General features: G+C 39.8%; 1 protein-coding gene across 1 annotated transcript; it reads right to left on the bottom strand.

The window, feature by feature from the left end:
* Positions 1–5041: 5041 nt before the first annotated feature.
* CHCHD4 (coiled-coil-helix-coiled-coil-helix domain containing 4) lies at positions 5042–15337 on the bottom strand. The gene is made up of 3 exons (XM_075432991.1): positions 15150–15337; positions 13040–13138; positions 5042–6217 (listed from the first exon to the last, which is right to left on the bottom strand). Exons 1-3 carry the CDS (start codon positions 15169–15171, stop codon positions 5922–5924), a joined length of 417 nt encoding a protein of 138 aa, XP_075289106.1. The 5' UTR covers positions 15172–15337; the 3' UTR covers positions 5042–5921.
* Between the last annotated feature and the right edge of the window lie 42 nt (positions 15338–15379).

Raw genomic sequence — 15379 nt, 5'->3', positions numbered from 1 at the left:
TTCCAGCTTGAACCACTCTATGAACGCACAAACCCTTGTGCTTGGGGCAGTGATGGGTGAAAAACCCATTACAAGCTTTCATTAATGCTATTAACATTTTAATAGCAGCAGTCTGAACTACGCAGGCTGTCTTTAGTAGAAACAGTTATGCATCACATTTATCAATATTTTGGTATTTTAGCAGTCTTTGACTTTCTTGGCCTTCATAGTAGCAAGATACATGAACACTTGAGAGGAAGATAAGCTGCTGCTTCATCCATGCTCAGCTACAGATTCGTAAGTCTTGAGCTAGAATTCTAGTCATTCTACCCTATGCAGTCAGAACTAGCCTACAGTGAAGAACACTGAAAAAGCACCAAACATTTTGCTGTTTCATGCCTTGAGAACCCCATGCTCTAGCTATGAATTCACCACCAAATTACCTAGTTTGACATTTTACATAACTTCATACTGATTCGTGAACCATGTTAGGTACTATCTTGCATTAGTGGGAAAGAATTACAACACTGGTGTTACAATTGTTGCTGCACCATCTCCACTCTTCCTCTGTTGGGTGGGTCTTCTGTCAAGTTCTTAGTATCACTAACAAAACATCAGCTCCAGAGGCGTTAAAAACAGTTGAAAAACAATGGCAGACAGTTTGGTGCTGTTCAACAAAATGAAGTCATGTCCAATGAGTAGAGCTGATTAAGAATAAATGACAACTGCTGGTAGATTCTCTACACTGTTCCACGCTAACACTACTAGAATTTTAATGAGAAGTAAATAAGTCTAAGAAGCATATCTTTTTTTTCTTCCCTAGGAATAAGAAAGCAGGTTCTACCTATTTAAGTAACAACTTTCCTCAAAGAGATTCATTGACATGTGATCAGATAAGTGCCTTTGATGAACAGGAGACATTGCTGTAAGGTTTAACAAGGACATTCTCAATGAGAACTGCATAGGATGTAGATCTTGTTTCCAACACAGCCCTGCCAGATCCCCAGATCTAACAATCCTTAGAATAAACTGCAAGATAAACATCTCCCTCTAGACACTCATCTGTGTACGCAAGTACATCATTCCTGTTGCAGGGAAGAAGGAAAAAAAGAAAGGTCATTTTCACACCTGAAGCAAGGTCATAGCTCCAGGAAAGTGACTAAACACAAGTTAAAGTTAGGTCTTTGAAATGCAGGTACACTGTACTGCAGAGAAAAGCAGAAAAAATTAGTAACTTATGCAATAATGCAATTTTATCTAATTTTAACCATTTTTCAGTAGTTAACTATACTTTAGAATATATTTTATGTTAAAACAATCACCTGTGAGAGACAATTTTAATAGGCAATCTTTATCCGCATGAGGAGATGTGACACATGCTCCACTGATTCAAGTTTAAGTTGATAGCAGGAACAACCCCATCCGAACAAGGAAGTTATATATGAATTTGTGGCCTGCATCATGCTGGAATTCCAGCCTGTTGATAACTGTCCTATCCAGTCTCCAAATCTATGAGTTGTTTCACTACTGCATTAACTCCAGAACTACAAGGGTGTGCAACTGAAGAAGAATAATTAAAACTGGAAAAATGAAGTATTACATAGCAATACTGTACAAGGCAGTATTTTAGGAGCAATGACAAAAGTCTGTAGGATGAATACAGTTAAAACTACCTCTTTTTATTCTAAAAACTAAATGGATAAAATCCAACTGGAATTATACCTGCACTTAACTGTTCGGGCTAAGTAATTTTTACTAAAAGATTATTCTACTATATCTAGAAGTGTTTCATGCCTTGTTAACAGTTCCTTTTAGCTGAACTCTAATAAACCTTTAACCACACTCAGCACATCAGTTTTTATAGGACAGAGATCAACTAAAAGGCGTAGAATTAAAGACCAATTATTTCACAATGAAAGCTTTCCTTTTTACCACCAATGACTACTTTTGACTTGGCATACAAAAGCACCTGATACACCATGCATAAAATCATTACAAAATGACTCCATGAAAATAACTTCTCAAAAATATTTAAATCTACAATCCACCCTCCCAACCTGCAAGAATCAGTAGCTCACTGATGGCAGATAGACAATCAAGGCATTACTTATGCAGAAAATGAGAAACACATTACAACAGCAACAGACAGAAATATGCAACTCTAAGCTTTATATTCAGACAATAAAAACGTAACTTCTTATTATCTGCTTATTTCACAGGCTGGCCACATATTGCCAGGGATCATTTTATCATCTTTCTTACATGCTAAAATAACCACTGCTTCATTTTAGATTTAAAATGGGAGCATGCAACTGTAAAGAGGAAAATCATGTTAACAAAGCAATACTGGGAAACATAACAGCAAAAAGGAGTTATATTATCTATACACAGACAACTACATTAGTTTACATAGCAAGAAAAGAAATTCCAGACAACTTATTTTTCCCCATTCATCTAGAGTTATAAACAAGTCTACTACTAGAGATGGAATAGAAATCTCCGTGTAAATTTTGTAATAGTTTCAAGGGATATACAATGGTCAGCAATGGTCAAGAAAGATAACTTGACCATAAAATTGCATCATCAAAATCAGCTGCAGAGTCCACACTGAATAGCTTCTCCTTCTTTACTTTCATGGGTCCAAGGAAGTGACAATATGTACTGACTGTTGATCTACCTCCTAATTCCTAATTGTTCACTGAAGTGCAAACCGTACCACATGGTTGTCACGAACCTAAAATCTAGAACGAAGTCTGACTGCATTTTACTTCTCAACGTAGCAAAATACAAATTCCATGGCAGAAAAATGTACTCTAAGAACTAAACCAGAAAACAGGAGGGACTGGACTCTGTGTCTGAACATACAGCCCTAATTCCTTGTCAGGCAAATCTCTATTACTACTTAGTTACTAATGATGGAAAAAAAAAGTAAACAATAGAACATGCTGGCACTCAGCAGGAGCAGAAGCAAAGGGGAAGAAAAAAAAAAACTGTAGGCGAGGAGAATTAGAGAGACTTTTTTTTTTTTTTTGGTCCAGGCTACATCATTTTTAAGGAACTATCCAGAACACAAATGCAGTGAAGTGATGACAGTTACACTAGTTTCTAATTTGACAAGGATAGGAGGAAAAAAAAGTGGTAATTTCCACAAAGACCACTTTCAGATTAGAGCTATGACTTCCCTTCTCAAAACACCTCAAACACATTACACAGTGTTTTTCACAGTTTCTGATGTAAGGCCCTTACATATATTCCATATTTGTACTGGATCTAGCACAACAGGTTACCAAGCCAACAGCAGAACCAGAAAGAAGTAACTCCATCCTAAACACACCCTCAAATATGTTGGATTATATGCTGCAAGTTCCCTCTGTCAGTATGACATGCAGGTTCCTGGCTACTGTAGGACCAGGAGGGCTACAAGGATGGTGAGGGGACTGGAGCATCTCCCCTACGAGGAGAGGTTGAGGGAACTGGGCTTGTTCAGCCTGAAGAAGAGAAGGCTGAGAGGGGACCTTATAAATGCCTACAAATATCTGAAGGGTGGGTGTCAGGAGGATGGGGCCAAGCTCTTTTCAGTGGTGCCCAGTGACAGGACAAGGGGCAATGGGCACAAACTGAGGCACAGGAAGTTCCGTCTGAACATGAGGAAGAACTTCTTCCCTCTGAGGGTGACGGAGCACTGGAACAGGCTGCCCAGGGAGGTAGTGGAGTCTCCTTCTCTGGAGATATTCAAGACCCGCCTGGACAAGATCCTGTGCAGCCTGCTGTAGGTGACCCTGCTTCGGCAGGGGGGTTGGACTAGATGACCCACAGAGGTCCCTTCCAACCCCTACTATTCTGTGATCCTTGCATTTTATGTTCTGTACACAGATGCTCTAAACACTGTTAGAGGATAGATCCAAAACTCATAAGAGCACTGAGGCAACGTGGGAAAGGAAAGCACAGCAGAAAAAAATACGAGGCAAACTGTTCTTAGAACAGAGCATGCCTTCACAAACAGCTCTTGCTTCTTCACAAATAAGGCACTGGATTTCCATTTGAACAACCAAAAGCTTGGGTACATGTGATTTTTTTTTTTTTTTAATTTGGTGCCCAGTGTTTATCTGATTGCCTAAGATTTCATCTTCATGGTCCAATTGCCTAAGTGCCAAGGTTTATCACTGCTGCTTTTGTGCCCATTTACTCAGGTTAACTTGGCATGTCTTCCTATGCCTGAAAGTCACACTGAGAAGCACTGTCACACTTTGTTTCTGTTAAAAGCAAAGAGATGCTGAGAGTACTTGCTATCCATGCCCTCAGAACTGAGTAGCTGTCAGCCACTTAATCGCCTACAATGTTTTCTGAGGATCCAATAGCTGTAGTGAAATATAAACAGCTCAAATACACTATAAAATTTAACACAAATTCATCTCAAATATTCAGAAGCATCATCACTAACACTGAAATCACTTCTGCAAACAAGACACCAAAACCTTACATGGAAACAATGTTGCTGAGCACTCCAGATTGCTGCCCACAGCAACAGACAAATGTTTAAGCATTACTAGACCTACTGGGCTGCATTCTTGCCACTACAACTTTTTATGCTTTGGTTAACCAACACATTAGGGGAGGAAAAAAACAACAACAGCAAACAACCCTGCAATGAACAGTTACTGAAGCAACAGGTACAATTTCTTTCTTAACACAATTCTCACAGCCTATGCTTTGTTAGGAAGGAAAAACAATGTAGTGTTCCCTTATCCAGGCACTAAACTACAATGAATTACTATTAAGTTATTTGCACGTCTAAATTAATTTTTAAATGTTTTAATAGCTGTTCAGGTCCTCTGTAGTGCTGGTTCATGATCCACAGTCTACTGTAGCTACTCAAAATGCTTTACATTTTTTATGCCTTCCTGTCTTGAGCTGGGGAGAAAAGAATGGGACAAAAAAATCTGATTAGCTGTAGCAACTGATCTTCACAACCCACAAATTGATTCAAAGTCTGCTTACAATGCAGTAGAGTATCTCAAATCCAGGCACTGTTAACAAAAAACCACACCACACAAACAGGAGCTTTCAATGAAGGTAAAAAGTATTTGCTTTTTAATATGCACTTAAATCACAGTATCTGTTTTGATATCATTACACCAGTTAACATTCTCATTGTAGTCTCAAAGTATTTTGCAAGAGTCTGTCTATACACTTAAGAATCAGGTACTAACTAAAGGAACCCAAAACCTGTGGTTTCAGAGCAAAAATAAAGCCAGTGATCAACCTTATTTCCATTCATCTTTATCAATGGTTGTATAATACACGATTTTTAAACATGCAAAAGCCATCACAGTAAGTAAATTAAATCAAAGGAGATATACATTTCAACATTTTTCTGACAGTCCTTACCTGATGCTGGTTGTAAAATGCAACCATAATCTAATAAGACCATTTGAAATGATTTTACAAATTCTCGATTTAGGCCATTTTCAATGTCCTGTATCACTCCAGAAAAAAAAAAAATCTTTAAGGGAAAACAATCATTTAATGCAATTTCTATTAATAGAACAGAATACATTAAAAAAGAGCAGCTATTGATCAGAAGATACTGAAATGAAGACAGACCTGGTGTGCTAGTGGAATTTTAGTTGAAAGCTATATATATTTAAAGACATTATTCAAGTCAAAACTCAAGGAGAACTTGAGGGTAAAAAAAAAGCTGTTGAAGTATTAACTGTGTCTGATAGCAGGTTACACAATACATACACATACTTGTTCCTTTTGCAGTATTTACTTGCAAGGCTGTAGCACTGAGATTCCTCCTTCAACAATAAATTATTTACTACGATACAGTGTATAGAACAACAGTGAAACATTTGTTGACGACTCAAAATACAGACATACTGCAAAAGTCCATGTCTCTGAAAATGAGGAATGGAGACAACAGCCTCCTTGCATCTTCATTAGCTAGATCCTTTCTCCTCTTTGGCAGCAGAAGCCTCCATAGGAGTAGCTTCCAAATCTTTACTTGACTTCTCTTTTTCTTCATTTTCATCCTCTTGAGGGTAAAGATCTGGGTATTTCTGCATGCATTCCTGCATGGCACGGAATTGGTCCACACAGTCTGACCCCTTTATTTCTTCTGTGCTATAGTGGAAACAAGAAAAGGCTGACTTGAACTGTTCCCCACAGGGACCACTAGCCATTCCACCCAGACATGGGCAATTCCAGTTGATATCTCCATTGGGCAATATCAGTCCTGAACAAACAAGAGAGAAGAAAAGTTAAGTGCTCCTTCCAAAAACAGGTATCATTCCATGAAAGCTGCTAGGTTGCAGGCGTAAGCTGAAGTATTAATAACGCCATATCAGTTCTATGGCTTCAAGGATGCCAAACACCTTTCATTTCCTGGCTAGTCTGTTTCTAGCTCTGACCTGTAGGATTCTTTACTGGTCACCAGTGAGTTTAGTTCTATATCTGTGCCTGAATTAAGTCTTCAGACCACTGAGAATATTCTAATGAAACTGCAAAAGAGATCAAAGTCAAATCAATCCACTTGCCAGACTCTGTCAGGTGAACAAGCAAGCCTTAAACTCATGTCATACAAGTCATAAGAATTGAATTCCCATATTAAGACTAGAATTCTTGTTAAATCAAGTTGGATGGATGCATTTTTTGTCTTGGTTTAAATCAACCCTGAATGCACAACTCTCCCCCTTAAAATTCAAACTGGAAAACCAGAATTACAAAAACAAAAATTAGTTTATTTGTAAGACACAGATTAAGTCACGTGTCACAGAACACAAGGAATAGTGAGAGCATGACAGCCTGTCTGGTTCCCAGAAATCAATCTGCACTAAATTTCTATCACAACTGAAAGTGAGTTAGGTCTCATTTTAGACATTAAATTGGAACAGCTGTAAATTTCTGCTCTGGAACAGTTAAAGTCATCACAGAAATACTTCAGTGATGGAATAGCAAGGTGAAGATTTAAAGGGGCGTGTGTTCTTTGAGACATCAACCAGTTTGCACAATGAAGTTCAAGCAGCAAGACAGAGAACTCCTTTCCTCTGTAAGTCTTAGAAAACCTTTTGAATAGTCAGGTATAGAAAACTAATGTAATGGACTTGGTTGTGTGGGCTTCTAGAGTCTCTAATTTATTGCTCTAAAGTAATAAATCTCCAGTCTCTTTCTCTACTTTGCATGAACATACATGCAGTTATGTTCACCTATGAAGAACAAGGGAAACACTGTGCTGTGATACAAGCTGTTTTTTTCTTCACTTTAACAATTGCTCTCCTCTTCAGCAGGCTTTCCTAAATTTATCTCCAGGTACAGTGTCTGCAGAAGCTAATAGATGTGCATAAACAGGAAGTTTAAGTACTTTCCCTTTAGAAGCAGGTATGAAAATACCATTGTCAGAGAATAAAGTTGCATTAATTCCAATCTTAACATGAAATTATATTTAGGGCCTGAAGTAACTTGATGTTACCAAAAATACTCCCAGATAATTTAATAAGCCTACTTCGTCTTTGTCCTGTGGGATCAGGAAGTTCCAGACATGTGATTCACTCCACCAGCAACTCCTTGGACACTAGGCCATGGTATCACGACTCTTATGCACTGGTACAGCAAAAGCAGCTCAATCACATTTATTGCTATACTAAAAGGAATGAAAATTTTACTCTGATTTGCAATTCACCAATGATGCGCTCTAACTCAGTCAGTGCAGTTCAGCAGAAAATAAAACTGAGTCAGTCAAATCTCAGTGTTGATCAGCCTCCTTTTCATTACAGAAAGTAACAGCCTCCTTAGCATGATTTGGTCAACTACAGTAATACTGTCATTTTTCACAGAACATGCTTTATTCAGCAAGACAGTTTTGTAAAATATCTGTAGCAATCACTGTACTGAGAAGGTACACCTAGTACAGTGAATCATGGCATCTCTAGCTGCCTGGAGGAAAAGCAGAATTTCAGAGACAAGGAAATGGATGGCTGGTGCCAGACTCCTTATTGCCAAGGATGACATAAAGCAGAAAGCTGTTGATCATACAGTGTAGAAGAAATATGGCTTGCTTTGTAAACTAGATTTTGAAGTCCTATATTCCTCTTCACTAACATCAACCAGTCATGTTAAACAGTCATTTTTCTAATACTTCAAAATGAAAAAATACAGAGTTCTGAAATGTTCCTGAAGACATCACAGCAATAAAACCACTTGAAAACTAATTCTCTAAAATAAGTTGCTCTTTTTAGAACCAGAACTGCCTTGTAAGCACTCAGATTTTAACAACATAAGAGTTATCCCATAAACAACACATTCTTGTATTTCACATGAGCACTGATTTGTGCCTATTTGATCACTGAAATAGCACTCCATTATTTGCACAGAAACTGTGCTTTAAAAGAAAAAAAAACAAAAAACCAGATGAATAAGGTAAGCATTTCCTCACTGACAAGTACAGCAGAATGCACACTTCAATGAGTCAGTGTACCAGCTAGCTTAGCACACAATTAAAATGGAAACAGATTTCATCCATCACTCTCCCTGAATTGCAAGTCTGAAATAGACAGGATTACTATTTTTAATCAAATTGAATTAGAACTTCTTTCAAATGCAGCCTGAACCTTACTGATCCAGTGGGTCATAATCTACTCGAGCCTGCACTTGGGGAAGAAAAAGCAACCCTATTTACATTATAGCAGGTCAAGGCTTGCGTTAGCAATTAACTGCTGACATCACACAACCCAATCCTAATCTCTCTTAGCTCACGGGATCTGTTAATATCACAGATGAAGGCAGGCCCATCCACATTTATGTCAACACTTGTCTCAGTGCTTGCTGTAATGAAGTCCCGCTGTTGTTCTAATAAAAGTTTCTTCCTTGTTATATCACAAACATTCCAATTACAAGTTTATCTGCCAATGATTCACAATACAAGATGACAGACATATAGGAAGCAGGATTGAAAGGGACACAGTCAGTCGTAAAAACAGTCCTGTACACCTGATCATTCAAGTTCTTTCTTATAAGAATTAGGGGGTTTGCTCCATCCGACCTCTGTGGAAACCATTTCAAAACTGTCTCTAAAATAAGGTGACTAGAGCAAGTCTGGAGAAACAGAGAAGGGAGAGGACAGCAACAACCTATGTCCGAGGTGCAAATCCACAAGCACTTTTAACCAACATTCCTATCATAGCTTTAATGCTAATAAAGATTACTTTTCACACACAAAACTCACCAGTGCCTTCTTCATATAAGCTTAATAAAATAAGAAATTATTCTGACGGGAGCAAAGATCTCAATGAAAACTAGATATCTTTCACGTTTAAATTCTTCCATCTGCAACACATAAGACCAGAAACAAGCTTTACAGAGAGAATACTATTTCAAAACTGCTGCAAAAGAATTCTTAATCTGTTTCCAGCAGCCACAGCTGTTAACAGGCACATACAGTGAACTCTTGAGATATGCTGCAATACGAAGTGCTAACTTGAACCTACCCTGGGGTTTGTGTGCCTTCCCATTTCACACGGCTTCATTTCTTTCAATGCTTTTGGCTTCAAGCGAGCCATTAACATTTTGCCTACGTCTCATAACTGACAGAACAAAAACAAACAAATCAATCTCATAACTTATAGAAATAAAAAAGAATACTACACAACTCTATTTTCTCCATAGGGAAACAGAGCACAAGTTTTCCTGAGTGATCTACTGACTAAAGTAGACTGCCCAAAGACTAACGGCTGTTAATGCACAAAGCAAAGCAAGAACTATCCAAAAACACCAACTACATCATAAAATGATAAAATCTCCATCTTAAGTATGAAAAACGCCCCTAAAAAAACACAAAACCTCAAATAAGTTTCAGCTGTATTAGAAAACAATACAGATTATGGTATATCTATATAATAAATCTCTTCTTTCTCAGATATGGCTGTTCTATGTACAGGACAGCAGAAAAGATGAAAAGAGTCATTATAGTGAATTATGCCACAGAAGCTGAACACTGGAAACCAAGTTTTCTATTCAAAGTAGAAGCTAAATTAGAAAAGTCTGCATGTTACTTTATGTACGGCAAAGCTCTTTCCAGTTTTCTTTTAAATAAAAACCACATGAGCCAGAGCTTCTGCACTTTAACATATTTCAACACATTTTGCCCATGTGTCTTTCCTGACCACAAACCTCACACCCATTAGATGCAGCTACATTCTGTGATAGGTCAAATGTTGCTCTGTTTTGACCTGAAGCACTGTAGCCCAAGATCGTTCAAGAGCGAAGTTTTCAGAGAACACTTAAAACATGACAGTAACTTACCACAGGCTAAGAAAAAAACCCCAACCAAACAAAAAATCATAACCCAAACTTATTAAGAGTATTTAAACAGTTTGCAGAGTTTCTCTTTTTGAATCATACCGTCATTTTCACTGTAAGGTGTCCCTAACATGACTAGCTTCTGGCTTTCTGTTTTCTTCCCTGCTCTATAGTTTAGGAAGCAAGCGATCTAACGTGCTGTATATACAGGGTTGCTAGAAAAAAAACCCACCACCTCTACTCCTCTCCATGGTCTTTCCATATCCAGTAAAATACACATAAAATGAAACAATGAATATGGCATTTAAACAAGGAGGAAGTGGCTCTTTTAATTTTGGTTAGTTTATTACCCAAATAAACGGCACAAGACTACATACTTGTGGTATATATACAACTAGAAAAAGGTTGGGGCAGAAGGGTGGGGTGTGAGACAGAAGGAAGCGAATACCCTCTTTAGAGGTATCACGAGAATTGTTTTCTATGCTCACGTTCCAAGCCCTTGTAGTATGTCTCTCTGTTATGCTAGATCTGAGATGGGCACCCTTCCCTTTCCTCTTAAAAGCTGGTGTCAAAAATCGATGCTTAGTTATAGGACCACTATGCATCCACATGTTGCTGCTATACAGACAACTTTTACTAACAGAATATTTAATTATCACCAAAGACCATGAATGATTATGAGGGGAAAAATAGGTGAACTTCAAACAACCACATGTAACATCAGCAGACTGCACACATGAATTCCCTTAGCTAAACAGCAAGCTGGTTTGTTAAGCTGTACACCACACAAGGTGACTTAACAGTTCAGTGAATGACAAAATCTCCAAGAGTCTGCATGTTCTCCAGATGTGATACTTAGAAAAAGTATCTTTCCATACTCTATTTTGCAAGCAGCCTCCAGTTTTTCAGAGGAAACAGCCACAGGCCTCAGAAAAGAAACGAGGAACTTAATTCCACCATCCGATCATTAGATGCTGTTAACTCTTCACTTAACAGACCAACACTGGATTATAAATTTGCCAGAGATAGGAGTTAAAAACTCTGATTTTGTTTCACTTCCACATAGCATACTGCCAGGAGTAAATATGCTTAAAAATGAGCTCTCCTCAGACACTGTTCTCCACCTAAGGATGAACTACTTTACGTGAATTATTTGTAGGTTCCATCTTTCATCCTGGTCAAGGCATTAACAGATAGAAGTGTCACGTAAATTTTACTGCCTGTAAGGGTCTCTATTTTGAAATATTTAGGGGCTGAAGCACCATTCCCATGGTGAGGATGATGACAAATCCCAAGCATAGACTGTTTCCTCCAAACAGGCAGTTTGGGTATAGGGTCTTAGACAGTGAAACAACCTACCTGAAAATATGCGGTGGAAGAATTCCTGACAGATACTAAATTCAGTTTTTACGCACCTTTCTGAAACTGAAATTGTTTTATTCTTCTTATTTGGGTCATTATAAAACTGAATGGACTCGTAACTGCTGACAAGTAAAACATTTAGATATATGTACCAACTACATACAGTTGTAATGAAGCCAAGACAGGCAGCTAAATGCAAAATCATTTCAACACAAATCTATGTATGAGAAAGTTATTTTAATGACCTAGGAAGATAGGGTTCAAACTAAAGCACATACCACATCAGCCAACAAATTGACCCTGTGTGCACCAGCAGCAAAACTGTGCTCAAATACTGCCCTCTAAAGGTCACAGAGCCACTGGCGTAACTTTTACTTTCTAACGAAATTTCAAAAAGGGTGAAGCATTTACTTCAGTCTCAGCTGAGCTGAAAGCAATGAGGTCATTTCACAACAAAATGAAGAGGCTAAAAGACCTGTAAGCATAAAGGCAATTAGAAAAAAATTTAACCCAAATTCGTAGGTGTTCATGACAATTTATTAACATAGGCCAAAATTTATTTAATCATCACGACAGGAAGATTGTTTCATTTACCCATTAGAAACATCACAAAATATGCTCTGTGCAATCAGAATATTACAAGCCTTGAACTCAGAAATATTCTGCTCTCTTAAATCTCCATTTACAGGTTAGATCTACTTCATATAAGAACTGTAATCTTCACTGAAAACTTAACTTACGTCTTTTCAAGGCAAGATGGTTACAGTTGAAAACTGAGTAATTTGAACTTACCTGTCACGTGATGTTGAAAGATATTGCTACTAGTTATTGACTATATTGCTACTAGTATAGTACAGGATTACTCAGACATAACTTATATTAAATTGGATACGGAGAGATCACCAAATTAGGCAATTTCAGCTGCACACAGTCAGGTGAGCAACTGACATCAATGACAGTCGTGTGTAACTCACTTCAGCTTCTCTGAAAATTGCACTTCGTCATTTAAAACTGAAAAACGACTACAAGTTTCACTGGTTAAGCACTAACTTTGTTAATAAAAGAAAGGAAGGAAAAGCTTTTTCTGGGTATTTCTGGCTACTAACCAGAACTAAAAGCCACCAACTGATGTATTCGAACAGGCCACTCTGAAAGATCATTAAAAGGGTAGAAAAAAATCCACTGTAAGGAAAGTATGTCATTTGTGATGTCCTAATTTGGAAGCTAAAACTGCTAAGAGTTTGCGTATTTGTCTACTGAATAACCAGCTGCCCTTAGCCTCTAAAAATGAATAACTTTTTCCTGCTTCATACAAGGTTTCTTTTCTGTTGTTCTTGTTTAAGATTGTTAGGATATATGTGATGTATCACTCCTTATGTCCATTCTTCTGCTTACTACTGACCTTGTTCTTCGTAAGGGTCATCTGGGTCATCTGCAACCAGCTCAGCACTGCTTGGTGTCTCATGGTCCTCCTTGGTCGCAAATATAATTCTGTCTTTTCCTACCATAGGAGACAATAAACAGAAGTTCAGAGATAGCCTAGACAGGAGTCATTTACAAAGCTGCTGAGCACCAGAAGATAATGAGATATTCAACATGATGCATTAATGCAAATAATGAATGGATTCTGTTGTACTTATCAATCTCCTTCATTAGAACTGTTGTTGGTTCAGAGGAACAGATACGCAACTGAAATTTTATTCTTCTAAAGTTCCGATTTTCACAGCAATATACTGTAATGGCTACAGATCCCAGTACAGTTCATTGAACTGTGAAGTTAAAAAGCCATTTCAAAACAAGCTCAAACTACTCCGTTACAAGGACTAACCCAGATGAAGGGGTTAGGCAAAAAAAGGAAGGATGAAAGAAAAACTGTACTAAATTAACGGGAAGTGTTCAATAAGATACTTATTAATAACAGTACTCGCCATTAAAGACTGGTGTAATATTTTACAGTAATTATCTGAATTAAATACTGAAGAGCACATTAACAATATAGAACCAACTATACTGAAAGGTGCTGTGAGCATTACCAAGGACATAAAAACAACACTTCGTAGTTTCTGCTCTTGTGCCACTCTCATTTAACAAAGAAGTTCTGTGGTGGTGCCGGGAGAGGCTTGGCTGGAAACCTGAGTAGAGATTTATAACCACTACGTAAAACTATAAAAAACACTCTGAGACAGACGCAAGAAGAAAAGAACAGCTAACTGAAACTCTTTTGAACACACAACTGAATACTCACTGAGTGGAAGAAAAATCTGGTAAGCACCCCAAGAACTTCCTTTCATTCTCCAAATTCATAAAGGCTGCTACAGTGACTTGGTATATTAGAAAGCAGTATCTTTTTGCCCCTCAATGTGACCTCTACTAGCAGATGTTTGGTAACTCCCTTTACTTTGCTCAGTAACCAATATGCATTTAAGTATGTCTGAGAAACAGATAAATCTAAACCCTTTTTAAAAGGGAAGAAGTTTTCTGTCAACTCTGCAAACCTTACAATGTAGAATATCCAGTCATTTCTTATATAAAAAGAACTAGAAGCGCACGAACTCAAACCCGTCACTGTAATTTTGTAGGATGCCATAAGATGACTTACAGATCTTGTAAAGATCCAAGATGTTGTTAAAATAAATAAATTAAAAACATAAAGCAAAGAGGTCCATAGGTTATAAACTGTGGTGAGGTAGTCATAATCAGCATTCAGTGTGCCAAAGTTCAAAATGGCATTTAGAACTACAGAATGGCTTTTATTCCAGTTTGAAACTTTACATCTAGTCAGTGTACGTTACTTACACGGAGGGGGGAATATAACCCCCAGGATACGAGGGGGTCAAGCCTATAAATATCACAATCCGTACAAGATAATACCTCGTACAGATACATAAACATAAAGCTCGCACTCTACCCTCCCTGTCCATTTACGGTGTTTTCCTTAAAATGGTAAAAAAACCCCACCTCCGGCCAGCGAAGCTAAGCTAGTAGAAGTTTAAGCCCTGCGGGAGAGCAGCCACAAGGAGCGCGCCGGCACGATCGGCCGCTCCCCAGCGCAGCCTGGCGAGCTGGAGGCAGAGCCCGCGGCGCAGGCAGGCTCAGCTCGGCCTGTTCCGCGGGGCGGTCCCGACCCCCCGCTGCGGGGCCCCACAGCCCGCCGCCCCCCGGGGCACCCGCCGGCCCCGGCCCCACAGCGCAGGCCGGCCCGTGGGGCGACGGAGTCCACCCCCCCCCCCCCCCCCGGTGCCATCTCCCGCCTCACGGCCAAACCGCCCTGCATCGGCTTCCCGCCTACCGTGAGGAGAAAGGTCGGAGGAGGGAGGCGAGGCAGACCGCCGTCCCCTCACCCGCTCGCCACACGCGGCCCGCGGGCGGCTTTCGCGCCTTTTCTCCCCCTCAGACTGCGCTTCCCCTTCCCGGGCTGAGGCGAGCGGGCAGCCGCCCCGCGTCGCCCCCACCCCCCGGCCGCCTCAGGGCCCGGCGCGGCGGCGTGACATTGGCAGGACACCCGGGCGCACCTTCCTGCCTGCAGTAGGACATGGCGGAGCCGGCCGGTGCCTTCCCCCGTAGCGCGCGCGCAGCCCGACCCCGCCGCCCGCTCCGCTCCGCTCCTCCTCTGCCCCCGCCACAGCAACGGGCAGCCCCGCGCAGCTCCACGCGACGACCTCCCTCCTCCGGAAGCGCCTTCCCTGCCCGCCGGCGGCCGTGACGCACCTCCTGCCGACCGCGGACCGGGGGAGGGGGCAGC

This window comes from Opisthocomus hoazin, chromosome 11 (genome assembly GCF_030867145.1).
Source record: "Opisthocomus hoazin isolate bOpiHoa1 chromosome 11, bOpiHoa1.hap1, whole genome shotgun sequence".
In the NCBI taxonomy this organism is placed as follows: domain Eukaryota; kingdom Metazoa; phylum Chordata; class Aves; order Opisthocomiformes; family Opisthocomidae; genus Opisthocomus; species Opisthocomus hoazin.
This window is presented reverse-complemented; position numbering and strand designations above follow the sequence as displayed.

Coding starts and splice junctions, on each gene's coding strand:
- CHCHD4 (XM_075432991.1), bottom strand. CDS start 15,171: ATGTCCTACTGCAGGCAGGAAG. Junction 13,139..15,149: donor GTCCTACTGCAGGCAGGAAG/GTGCGCCCGGGT, acceptor CTCCTATGGTAG/GAAAAGACAGAATTATATTT. Junction 6,218..13,039: donor TGACCCTTACGAAGAACAAG/GTCAGTAGTAAG, acceptor TTGTTTGTTCAG/GACTGATATTGCCCAATGGA.